The sequence below is a fragment of the Eleutherodactylus coqui genome, chromosome 5, assembly GCF_035609145.1.
Source record: "Eleutherodactylus coqui strain aEleCoq1 chromosome 5, aEleCoq1.hap1, whole genome shotgun sequence".
Taxonomy (NCBI): domain Eukaryota; kingdom Metazoa; phylum Chordata; class Amphibia; order Anura; family Eleutherodactylidae; genus Eleutherodactylus; species Eleutherodactylus coqui.
This window is the reverse complement of record NC_089841.1, coordinates 38,971,984-38,985,360: the sequence shown is the minus strand read 5'-3', so window position 1 is coordinate 38,985,360 and position 13,377 is coordinate 38,971,984. Positions and strand designations below refer to the sequence as shown.

Here is a 13,377-nt window from a genome sequence, read left to right as displayed (position 1 = left end):
ATGCATCATCCATAAAATTAATTACCATATATACTCGAGTATAAGCCTAGTTTTTCAGCACCTATTTTTGTGCTGAAAAAGCCCCCCTTGGCTTATACTCAAGTCAGGGAAGGGTTAATAAAAAAACCCTCCCAGCCGACGTCTGTGTCCTCGGTGGTGGTGCGGCAAAATGCTTGAATTCCTGTGTTCCCAGCTGAGATGCGGCAAGCTACTTGAATTCTCCCGGCTGTCCTCCCACACCGTCCTCTCTGCTCGGCTTTTCCATCCCCCGCCATCAATGCTGTGATTGGATCGAGCGCCACCAATCACAGCAGGCGCTCGATCATTCACAGCCAATCAGTGAATGACTGGCTCTCGATCCAATCACAGCGCTTACTTACACAGCGCTGATGGCGGGGAATTTGAAAGCCGAGCAGGGAGATGACAGCGGGGAGAATTCTAAAGCAGCTTGCCATACAGACGCCGGATGGGAGGTGAGTATGGAGGTTTGTTTTTTTTTACCCAGTATATACTCTAGTATAGCTAGGCTTACACTCGAGTCACTAAGTTTTACCAGTTTTTTGTGGTAAAACTTATTGACTCTGCCTATACTCGGGTCGGCTAATACTCGAGTATATACGGTAAATGAGATGTCAGATGAGATGAAAAGTGATAAAGTAAACTCTCATCTTAAAAGGCACCAGTATAACCTAGGGAGAAATGCAGAGCCCCCTTAGAAAGATTAAAATAAACAAATTGATGGGTCCCGATGGCATACACGCTTAGGGTTTTAATGGAATTAATTAATTAATGTGATATATAAAAATAAAGCCCAGTCTTATATTAATTTAACAGACTTGTCATATGGCAGAACCGAATGACACTCAATGGACTCCAGTGATTTTATTGGAATCGGTTTGGTCTCCAGCCGACTGGCATATTGTTGGATTTAAAGGGATGAAAAAGCGCACCATGCTGTGCTATTTTGTTCTAGTTTTTTTCGTGAAAATCAGTGACAAAGGCTCCTAACGGAACCTCCAATGCGAATGCGAATGAGTCCTAAATGTTACTTACTATGGTAATCTCCTGCAGTTCTAGTACTACTCCCCTCTACTCTTCCTTTACAGCCCTAACATAGTGATGCCAGTGATGCTATAACTGTCCCCACACATAGAATAAAGTTGAGAACATATTTATGCAGCATGATAAACAAAATAAAATTATACAGCAAAAAACAATAGAATTGTTGTTTTTTTCCCCCAAAAGCCTGCAAAAAAGTAGTTAATGCAAACGTTATATGGACCCCAAAATGGTGTCATTCATAAAGTAAACTCACCCTGCAAAAATACAAACCTCATATTTATACATTGTTGGAAAAAATAGTTCTTGGACTTTAAATCTGACACAAAATCAAACAAATCCCAGCAGTCCTAAATGCAAGCATAGTCTCAGCCTTAAAGGGGTTGTCCCGCGAAAGCAAGTGGGGTTATACACTTCTGTATGGCCATATTAATGCACTTTGTAATGTACATCGTGCATTAATTATGAGCCATACAGAAGTTATTCACTTACCTGTTCCGTTGCTGGCGTCCCCGTCTCCATGGTGCCGTCTAATTTCAGCGTCTAATCGCCCGATTAGACGCGCTTGCGCAGTCCGGTCTTCTCCCTGGTGAATGGGGCCGCTCGTGCCGGAGAGCTTCTCACCGCGTCGTCATCGTAGCTCCGCCCCGTCACGTGTGCCGATTCCAGCCAATCAGGAGGCTGGAATCGGCAATGGACCGCACAGAGCCCACGGTGCACCATGGTAGAAGACCCGCGGTGCATCGTGGGTGAAGATCCCGGCGGCCATCTTGCTAAGGTAAGGAAGAAGTCGCCGCAGCGCGGGGATTCGGGTAAGTACTAAACGTTTTTTTTTTTAACACATGCATTGGGTTTGTCTCGCGCCGAACGGGGGGCCTATTGAAAAAAAAAAAAACCTGTTTCGGCGCGGGACAACCCCTTTCAAAGGGTTAATGTACCTGTGTATTTAGTCCTGTCTATTACCTGGTGATGCAAGTGGCTGGTGGTCCTCCATCATGGCCTCCTTGTACAGATCCTTGTGTCCTTCTAAATACTCCCACTCCTCCATCGAGAAATAGACAGCGACATCCTGACACCTTATAAGAACCTGACAACACAATATACAGTCATTACCCAGAAGCCTCCAGTGCTGTTACTGTATAATGTCCCAGCATTCCCTGCAGCATCACCTCTCCAGTCAGCAGCTCAATCATCTTGTTGGTGAGTTCTAGAATCCTCTGTACATTGATGTCCTCATGTATCAGGGGGTGAGGTGGGGGCCTCGTGATTGGGCTCTGGGGTCTTCCCCATCCATCACACACAGGGGCCCGACAGCCATCACTAGAGGTCTTCTTCACTACTGTGTAATCCTGTATATGAGTAGACAGTAATAAATATCACTACAGGCATTTCCAGAGTCCATCACCTCTCCAGTCATATCATCTGTAATTATCATAGATAACAATGTGATGGGACATCATCAGAATCTCTTCCCTCTCCAATGACATCATCTATTACCATAGATAAGAATGATACATTGTGACATCATCAAATTATCTCCCCTCTCTATCATATCATCCGATGATGTCACATCACATCATCTCTCCAGTGACATCACCTGTTATTAGCATAGATAAGAATGATGTAATGTGTCATCATCAGAATCTCTCTCCCTCCAGTGACATCATCTGTTATTACCCTAGATAAGAATGATGTCATGTCACATCATCACAATCTCTCACCTCTCTAGTAAACTGGAAGATTATCTCTAGTGCATCACCTCTCCCGTCATATCATCTGTTATTACCACAGAAATGAATAGTGTAATGTGACATCATCACAATCTCTCCCCTCTCAAGTGACATCATCTGTTATTACCATGAATAAGAATGATGTAATGTGACATCATCAACATTTCTCACCTCTCCAGTAAGCTGGAAGATTATCTCTAGGGTGAGATTTAATACACTCTTTGCCATCTTGTTCCTGCCCTTCTCCATCCTTGATGGGCCAATCAGGAAAATTCTCATATAGAAGATATCAACTGAAGATCCTATATTGTAGAAACCTTAATTAAAAGAAATAAGACAATGGAAAAAAAACAGACAAAATCCCATGTAATAAAATTAATAATGGTATTAGATCACTGGAACATTTTTTGGCATCAAAAACCATTTATATTGGAAGGAATTGGTTTTATTTTGACTGATAATGACTTTTCTTTTCAGAATAAACTTTATAAGCAAACTCAGGGAACCGCAATGGGCACGTGATTTGCCCTGAGTTTTTCAAACTGTTATGTAGGTCATTTTGAAGAAATGTATATACATAATACACGTAAATGGAGAGATAATATTTTACTGTTACCGGAGATACATAGACAACCTCATTAATATGGAAGAGAAATGGAGAAATCCTGTTGGAATTTGTTGACTTTTTCAATACAAATCATTGAGTTTTACATTTTACTGTGAGGCATTCCAATATCCATTTAGTCAGTTTAAAAGATTACATTAAACATGGGATTTATTCTCACAAAGGAGAATACTTAAAGAGACGGTCACCTACTTTTAGCCCTATGAGCTAAGCTAGTGTGCTTAAAGTAGGTGACCCGCCGAGTCCAGGGATGTAAGTGTTATACTCACCTTCCCCATTGTTCCCTTGATGTGAACACTGGTAGCCACTGCTGTTAACTAGTCCACCCATTTTAAAATTAGGATGGGCGACTACTTAGAGCTACACTCAATGCGTTAAGTGGCAGCTTCCAGCAGTAACACTGGGGAAACAACGGGGTAGGTAACTATAACAGTTACATCCCTGAACTCTGTGTGTTATCTACTTCTAGCTCATAAGTTTAGCTTTAATCAAACTTTTGCGGTAGTGTATTTTTTTGTTGTGACAGAGTTAATCATGTGGGGTTAATAATGTGATATTTTAATAAACTGGACCATTACGGATGCAGTAATACAAAAAAATGTTAAAAATTCAAATTGATATGCGGTGACTTGGAAAGGCTTTTTTTTAACTTTCAATATTTATAAGACATTAAACCTATTAACCCCTTCCCACAACAAGGCGTAAACGTACATCCTAGAGAGAGCACGAGATCGTAAAAGATCTCGTGCTATCCGGCAGCGGGAGCCAGCTGTCTGTGATAGCCGGCCTCCCGCTGCAACCGTGGGGTTGCATCAGAGATGCGTCCCCCGCTGTTCACCCCTTCCCTGCCGCGATCTATGTAGATTGCGGCATGGGAAGGGTTCACAGAGGGAGCATGCTCCCTCTGTGACTTCAGATGGCTCTCGTGATATAATCGCAGAGAGCCCAGCTGGTTGCCATGGCAACAGAATGCCAGATACTGGCGTCCTGTATTGCCAGTGCCTGGGATCGCTGTAATAAGCGATAAGGCATTGCAGGACAGTAGTCCTGCAATGCCTTATAACACCGATCATCAGTGCTGTGCTGTAAGTCCCCCAGAGGGACACAAATTGTGTAAAAAAATAGACAATAAAAATGTACAAAAAAGAAAAATGTAAAAAAAGAATTTAAAAAAACAACTTTTTTGTGCTTTTTCTCATTTTAGCATAAAAAAGGAAAAAAAAATAAATTAAAATCCCACATATTTGGTTTTGTCGCATCCATAATGACGTGTACAATAAGTTGCACATGCTTTTTATTCTGCACGGAAAAAAGCTTTAAGAAAGGTAAAAAACTGAGGCAAAATGCTAATTTTTAGCATTTTGCCTCCCTAAAAACTCAGTAAAAGTGATCAAAAAAGCTGTATTTACCTTAAAATGGTACCAAGAAAAACTACAACTCGTCTTGCAGAAAACAAACAAGCCCTTATTGAAAAATAAAAAAGTTACAGGACTTTGAATGCAGCGATTTAGAAAAAAAAAAAAGATTTAAACAAAAAAAAACGGTTTTTATTGCAGAAAAGTGGAAAAACCTGAAAAAATGTAAGAATTTTGCCATTGTTGTAATCGTACCGACCCGCAGAAAAAAGATACTGTGTCATTTATGCTGCATGTTTAACGCTGTAAAAAAAGAAAAAACAACAAAAAACATATGGCAGAATTGATGTTTTCTCTACCTGTTATAATTTAAAAAAATAATAATAAAAGCTTTACAATATAGTCCATTTACCCAAAAATGGCCCCGATAAAAACTACAGTTCACCACGCAAAAAACAAGCCCTTATACGGCAGCGTCGTCGGAAAAATAAAAAAGTTATGACTTTTGAAAAATGGAGATAAAAATCCGCCAAAAATCGTTGCATCCTTAAGCCCAAAATAGGCCATGTCCTTAAGGGGTTAAAGATATGTCACAGGCAAATCCGTAAGGCTATGCTCTCTCCATGTGGACAGCACCTAGTAGGTGAGTGAGGAGACTTATAAGACCATGCTTGCTCCTCTGGGTAATATGCAAATAAGAAAGACGGAACAATACTTCTGCAGCGCCACCTATTGGTTTGACCCTTTATACCGGTCCTAACAAAGATTGAAAATTGAAAACCAAGCCAGAATTCATACACAGACAGCTGTTTCGGGGGTTTTGCAGTAGAATTCTAGCTTTAATAGGCAAACAGTTATGGCAGCCCTGAGGACCTTCAGACAGCACCCCGGCGATCTTATTATGAGGGGGCCATTATGGACACTTAAATGGCTCTGACAGAACTGAGAGCAGCATTTAAAGTGTTAACAGCCAAGATCTCTATAGTCGTAGTTATTGCTGGCGCATGTCGGCTGTCAAAGACACACGATACGTCCCGAGCCAACACAGTCATGTTACCTGCACCTGGTATGTGTGATGCAGAGGGGTAAGTCATTAGATTGAGGGTTTGCCATATTTTAGATACTTAACCCTTTCAAATCCACTGTCTGACGTCTGAAGACATTCTGATTGAAGGCTGTACAGCTCCGATGTCAGAAGATGATCAGCAGGGTATTCTTACTGTTTATTACTGGCCGCTCTGTTGTCGGGGGCCTCTCTCCAGCATGTCACATACCACAGTACTGGCTCTAGCCAGCAGATGGTGCCATTGTGAAATGGCAGAAAGAGAAAGCCCCCTAGGAGACCCTGAATCCAAAATTGGATTGCAAAGGGTTAAGGGGAGTTTCTATTATGTTAAGTATGCTTGAAGAAAGGGGTTCCAGTTCCCAATAATATTTGCATCCTGTGTGGTACTGATTTGTCGCCTTTTCTTTGTGAGCCACAATATTGGAAACTCAGGCTATCATAGGCATTCTCCCCCTATGGAGCATCCCTAAAAAGGGTTGGGCTCAACTGCATTGTGACCAAGCTGCAGTTAGTGTGTTCTTCTGGGTAAGACCTCTGCTTGCTTTAGACTACGATTTGACTTCTGTACTGCTGACCTCAGCTACTTTACTGGACCACGGTATCTGCTCTGACCCATTGCCTGATCATTGTAGTGAAGTGTCTGCCTGCTACATTTGATAGTCTTCCAGATAGAACGGTGTTCACACCCTCAGCTCCGGCGCCTCGGCTTTTGTAGCAGCTACACCGCCAAGATTATTTCTGCGAGTAACAAATCGGGGGCCCCACAGCCAAGACTAAATCCCAAAGGTGAACAGTGGGTTTCCCCAAGTGTTGTCTCCAGATATAGCGACTTAAAGAGACTTACCTTATATTAGCTACACCTATGGGCTAAAAGTAGGTGATCTGCTGAGCGAGCCCAGGGATGTAAGTGTTTTACTTACTTTCCCCGTCGTGCCCCCGATGTGAGCTCTGGAAGCAACTGCTGCAGTGCACTGAGCGGGGCTGCAGTGTATGGACCATTATACAATTATAACCTGCCTGCAATTCCGCAGTCAGACCTGTAGGTTCAGGTGTGGAACTCTGCAGCTGCGGATTCGGCTGCGTCATGTGGTGTAATTCTGTCCCTGTGTGAAAGGTCCCTACTAGAGATGAGCGAACCTACTTGTTTCGAGTAATTACTCGATCGAGCACCGCGATTTTTGAGTACTTCAGTACTCGGGTGAAAGATTCGGGGGGGCGCCGGGCGGGCGGGTGGAGGCGTGGCGGCGCGGGGGGGGTAGCAGTGGGGAACAGGGGGGAGCCCTCTCTCTCTCCCTCTCCCCGCTGCAACCCCCCGCTCACCCACAGCGCCCCCCAAATCTTTTCGCCCGAGTACGGAAGTACTCGAAAATCGCGGCGCTCGGGCGAAAAAGGGGCGTGGCCGAGTACGCTCGCTCATCTCTAGTCCCTACATTAGATCAGTGTGGCTAGGGGGATACACATCTTTTGGCTGACAGCCCTGAGTATTAGCATCGGACCCCTATAGGAACGTTTCCCATCCCCTCCCCTGCGGTGGATCTGCTCCTCGGGTAGAACTGATCCCCAAATATCGGTGAAAGAGCAGCGCGAAGTTCTGCTCAATATGTTCCATCCGTATTCGGACAGCAGAACCAGGAATGTGGCCTACAAAGAAAAGCATCATGGGAAGATTTACATGTCCCCTGTATTTTGGCCCCGCCCCCGATTGTGGCTTCCAAATACTGATGGAAATTACGGACCACAATTCCGCCGTTAGAACGGCGCCGCGGGATGATCCACGCTCAGCGCTCCACGGATAATTGGAGCAATCATCTGGCAGATGGGACCTTAAAGTCTATGCAGCGGATTACTGAAGAGTCTACTGGATGTACAGTACAAGGCGGCTTCCGGATTGTTCTGGGATGAAGGTTTTTCTAGAGGATTTTAAGGATGTCGGATTAAAGGGCAGGTTTTAAATTGTAACTAATTTTTTTTTTAAATTACCAAAAACTTTTGTAAGGAAATAAAAAAAAATAAACACAAAACATTTGAAATGGTGTGACCCCCCCCCCCCCCCCCAGGCAGATACAATACCCAATTACACTGGAACCCTTATGCCCTAGTGCCAAAATTGCAACTTTTTCTGAATTTTCATGGAACTTTTCCACTTTTTGAAGCGGTCGTAGAGTGCAGTCCGGCACACGGTGGAGCGGCCAGAGGCAACATATATTCAGAGTCTTGGGCAACTTCCATCTAATGCATTTACACCGACACCAACTTTACATCCAGGAAACACCGCTGAACGCAAATCTGCCCAGCGGGTCTATATAACCATTTCCATCTGTGTATGTGAGGCCGGAGGACGGGCAGTACCAACCGCAGGAGGCACAGTGTGAGAGGGGGCATACAGGGGAACCCAGAGCAAAAAGGGCAATGAATGAGGAGCAACACATGCAGTCCTGAAGGGGTTAATCCTCCCCTCCCCAGAAGTCCTGACATGAGGGGCCACACACATACCTCCACCTGCAGAGTCGGACAGCAACCTTGTACTTCCAGGACCTGTGATGATGTCACCATCATGTGATCAGTCGCATGTGTAGGAGGAGTCAGGGATCACATGACCAGGTGATCATCGGTATCAGGACTCTGCTGAGCTCCTCCCAGACGACTAATAGATATGTGACCCTTCATAAGGGGGAAACCCTCTGCTGCCTGTTGTATACAACTTACCGGACTACTAGATATACACACCGCCACACTACACGTGCACAGCTCTACCCCACCAAATGAATTCCACACACGGCTCTACTACCCCGTATACATTACACACACGGCTCTACTACCCCGTATACATTACACACACGGAACTAGTACCCCGTATAAATTACACACTCTTAGGTCTGGCAGACGTGGGGGTCGTTCTCTGATTCTGTGATTGCCTTTTTTCCAGCACTGCCATGGTTAAATTGGTTCTTCCTCTTCCACCCAGCTGCACATTGTTGATCACCTCTTCACTACTATATAGAGGCCTCAGACCTGACAGCACCTGCTGCAGTGTTGTTGTGTGAGCGCTCATATATGCACGTGGTGCAGCTGCACCTTTGTTTGCAGTTTATGCTCAAATTCTCTGCTGTTGTTAGGCCTGGACTTTCCATCTCCTGCTTCCAGCACAGGGCTAGATCCCCTGGTCACTTTGGATTCCAAGTCACACCTTCTAGCAGTGAGCATCCGGGTTTCCAGAGTCGTCTGTCTGGCCTGCTGGTCTGTTCTATTTACTGGTTGGGCAACACAGTGGATCCACATCTAATCCCTAAGAGTACACTGCAGCCATGGATCCCGCTGGCTCTAAAACCGCTGGGATTCCGGAACTTTTTCAAGAGTTGTCGCAACAACAACAAAGGCAAGATCAGATCCTGTCCTACTTACACAATGCAAGTACGCGTCTCAGCAGTAACTCCACTGCCGTAACATTGCTGCATATTCACGTAATTGCGGTTGCCACTGCATCAGGTCTGCGATTGGCAGCATCATCTCATTATGAGGGAGACCCAGGGCAATGTTAGGGTTTCATAAATCAGTGCACCCTGCATTTTGAATTACTTCCACACCTCTCTGCATCCAATTGCGCCAAGGTGGCATTTGTTGTGTCCCACCTCTCGTGCCAAGCTCTGGCTTGGATTAACTCTCTCTTGGAGAGGGCTGATCCACTGGTAGACTAAATCACTCTATTGATTGAGACCTTTTGTTGAGTTTTTGACGAGCCCAGTTGTCCGTCCTCAGCCACGTCTGCCTGGCTGTGGCTTGGTCTAAATAACCTCACGGTGGGTCAATACGAGGTCCAGTTTCACGCCTTGGTTTCTGAATTAAGGTGGAATAACGAGGCTTTAGACGCCGTGTTCTGGGAGGGGCTGAATGGGCAGATCAAGGATGAGTTGGAAGGACGCGAGGTCTCCACTTCTCTAGATGCTCTTATCTCATTAGGCATGAGGATAGATCTACATTTTCAGCAGAGAGCTAGGGAGGTTAAGCAGCAAAAGAGTTCTGTCTGTCCAGCTCCCCAATCCTAATGGGCCCCCTTAGCATCACCTCCGGCCATTCAGCCTAGCAATTCGGAACCCATGCAAGTGGATTGGCTAGGGCTGTCTAGGAGGGAGCATGAGCGGAGACTAGAGAGAGGGCTATACTTATATTGCGGGTCTTCCAGCCATTTAGAGCGTGAATGCCCCAGCAAACCGGGAAACTCCTCCACATAGGATGAGTTTGAGAGGCTGGCCTAGGTGAGGATCATTCCTCTTCTCAATTAAATCTTGCTAGTGCTTTGGTTTTGTCCAGCACCCAAGTATCAGTGGGAGCCTTCATCGATTCCGGCGCCACCAGGAATTCTGTCCAACAAGCCATTGTTGATCTCCATCAGATTTCCGTTCGGCGTCTCGATAGACCTCTGATGGTCACCACCATCAATGGTAGCATCCTCCCCGAGGCCATCCAATTGATCACAGAGCCACTACAGTTAAAGATAGGCGCTTTGCATTCAGAGAAGATATCTCTGTTAGTACTTCCTGGGGCCACTAGTCCACTGCTCTTAGGTCTGCTGTGGCTCCGTGATCATAACCCAGTTCTGGACTGGAAAATGGGCGTGGTGCTAAGTTAGGGTGAAGCATGTCACACCAGATGTATGCATTCCCTTCGTCTCATGCATCTGGCTTTCATAACTCTTTGTCTCTAGGGCCTGCCAAAGGCCCGTTTTAGAGACGTATTTGTCAAAAAAGAGGCTGAGAGCCTCTCACCACATCGTCCCTATGATTGTCCCATAAAACTCATGCTTGGTACCGTACCTCCTTGGGAAAGGGTTTATTCCTTGTCTCTTTCAGAGATGCAGGCCATGGCCAAGTATGTGAAAGATAATATAGCTAAATGGTTCATTCAAAAGTCCTCCTCCCCAGCCGGGGCTGGGTTTTTCTTCATAAAGAAGAAAGATGGTTCCTCGCTTCCCTGCTGACTACAGAGGGCTCAATTCTATCACCGTGAAAAACAAATATTCACTGCCATTGATTTTTAAGCTGTTCGATCATCTGTGGGCCACTCAGATTTTTACTAAAATCGACTTGAGGTGTGCGTATAATCTGATTCACATTTGCCAGGGGAGTGAGTGGAAGACTCCCTCAATACTTGAGATGGTCACTATGAATATCTGCTAATGCCATTTGGGCTAGTCAATGACCTGGCCATCTTCCAGGACTTTGTCAACGAGATTTTCCGCAACCTTCTCTATGTATACGTCATGGGGTATTTGGACTACACATTGATATTCTCTACAGATACAGAATCGCATCGGAGGCAGGTGTGCACAGTTTTGCAGCTATTAAGAGAGAATCACTTATTTGCTAAGATTGATAATTGTGAGTTCAAGCGCGACTCATTTCCCTTTTTGCGATATATTGTCTCTAAACAGGGTTTTTGAGATGGATCCTGAGAAGGTCCCAGCCGTGTTGAATTGGCCCTGCCCTTCGGGAATCCACGTGATCCAGCGATTCTTAGTTTTCACAAATAATTACAGGCAACTTATTCCGCACTTTTCCTCCCTGGCGGCTCCTACTTCCGATCTCACATAGAAGGGAGCAGATGCCAAACAATGGCCTCACGAGGTAGAATCCGACTTTCAGGCCCTTAAGTTAGCCTTCTCCTCTGCTTCTGTATGGCACTGACCAGATGGCGAGAGGCAGTTTTTTCTGGAGGTCAATGCCTCTTCCACTGGAGCAGGAGCGGTTCTTTTGCAAAAAGGTGCATCTGGTCACAAGAGAGCATGTGGATTCTTTTCCGAAGCCTTTTCCACAACCGGGCGGAATTACTCACTAGGAGACCAAACGTTGCTGGCCATCAAGATGGCCTTGGAATTTTAATGATATCTGCTGGAGGGAGCCTTTCATCCCATTGTGATTTATACCTACCACAAGAATCTCACATACCTCCAGACCGCTCAGCGGCTTAATTCTTACCAGGCTCGGTGGTCTTTGTTTTTTTGCACAATTCGATTTTGTTTTGTATTTTTGCCTTGCCAACTGAAATATTAATATTATTGCTCCAAGTTTGGGGGCCAGCCATTGGGAGGGATATCCATGAGTTTGTGTCATCTTGTACCTCATGCCCTCAGAATAAAGCCCAAAAGTTAAGACCCGCAGGTCCCCTGTGTCCACTACCCATACCAGAGTCTCCATGGCAGGATATTGCGATGGACATTAGCACAGATCTGCCCACATCCCATGGGTGTTCCTTCATTTGGATGGTAGTGGACTGTTTTTCTAAAATGGCTCATTTTGTGCCTCTGCCTGGCTTGCTAACACCGGTCAGCTGGCCGATAGATTTACCGAATATATATTTTGCCTTCATGGTTTCCCTGAGCACATTGTGTCGGATCGGGGGGGGGGGGGGGGGGTACAATTTACCTCTAAGTTTCGGTGAGCTCTCTGTAAACTGGAAAGCACAACGCTAGACTTCTCTTTGGCGTACCATCCACATTCTAATGGGCAGGTGGAACGGGTCAATCAAATTCTCAAAGGGTATGTTCGCCACTTTACTAACGCCAATCAGGACTATTGGGTGAGCATTTTGTCTTGGGCTGAGTTTTCATACAACCAGTACGTCAAAGACTCCACCAAAACCTATCCCTTTTTTATTGTCTATGGGCAACAACTCAGGATTCCCTTACCAATCTCCACCATTTCGGAAGTGCTAGCCGTGGCGGCAGCGGCAGAGAGTTTTGCCAGAATATGGCAGGAGACCAAGGTGAATCGTGTGTTCTTCCAAACACATCACATTGAGGAAACCGTCTTATAAGCTTGCTCCTCGCTTTTTGGGAGGGGGGGGGGTACTTATAGGTCTAGCAAACGTGGGTGTCGTGCTCTGAATCTGTCATTGCCTTTTTCCCAGCACTATCATGGTTAAATTGGTTCTTCCTCTTCCACCCAGCTGCAGATTGTTGATCATCTCTTCACTACTATATAGAGGCCTCAGACCTGACAGCCCCTGCTGCAGTGTTGGTGTGTGAGCCCTCATATATGCATGTGTTGCAGCTGCTCCTGTTTGTTCCTGTGTTTGCAGTTTATTCTTGGTCTTCAGCTTGCTCAACTACTTTCAGCTTGGTCCTGAACTTGCTCACTCCTCAGTTCTGCAGACGGCGTGGTGTTATCCAACTTTCTGGCTTCCTGGTGATCAGTGCCTAGGTTCCCGCACAGGTCCGCCTTTGTGAAGGCAAATTCTCTTCTGTTGATAGACATGGACTTTCCATCTCCTGCTTCCAGCATAGAGCTAGAACCCCTGGTCACCTTGTATTCCAAGTCACTCCTTCCAGAGCTGAGCATCCAGGTTTCCTGAGTCGGCTGTCTGCCCTGCTGGTCTGTTCCATCTACTGGTTGGGCAACACAGCAGACCCACATCAAATCCCTAACACACACACAGCTCTTCTACCCCATATACATGACACACACAGCTCTACTACCCCGTATACATGACACACACAGCTCTACTACCCCGTATACATGACACACACAGCTCTACTACCCCGTATAC

The 13,377-nt window shown here is 45.5% G+C and overlaps 1 protein-coding gene across 1 annotated transcript in view; it reads right to left on the bottom strand.

The window, feature by feature from the left end:
* Positions 1–13,377, bottom strand: part of LOC136628743 (uncharacterized) — a 117,767-nt gene that overhangs the window by 46,866 nt on the left and 57,524 nt on the right. Inside the window, exons 17-23 of the mRNA XM_066604844.1 lie at positions 12,968–13,216; positions 12,255–12,328; positions 10,186–10,315; positions 8,329–8,370; positions 2,961–3,091; positions 2,229–2,408; positions 2,023–2,146 (exon numbers count right to left, since the gene is read on the bottom strand). Of these exons, the coding sequence (XP_066460941.1) occupies positions 2,023–2,146; positions 2,229–2,408; positions 2,961–3,091; positions 8,329–8,370; positions 10,186–10,315; positions 12,255–12,328; positions 12,968–13,216 (930 nt within the window). The remainder of the gene's footprint in view (positions 1–2,022; positions 2,147–2,228; positions 2,409–2,960; positions 3,092–8,328; positions 8,371–10,185; positions 10,316–12,254; positions 12,329–12,967; positions 13,217–13,377) is intronic.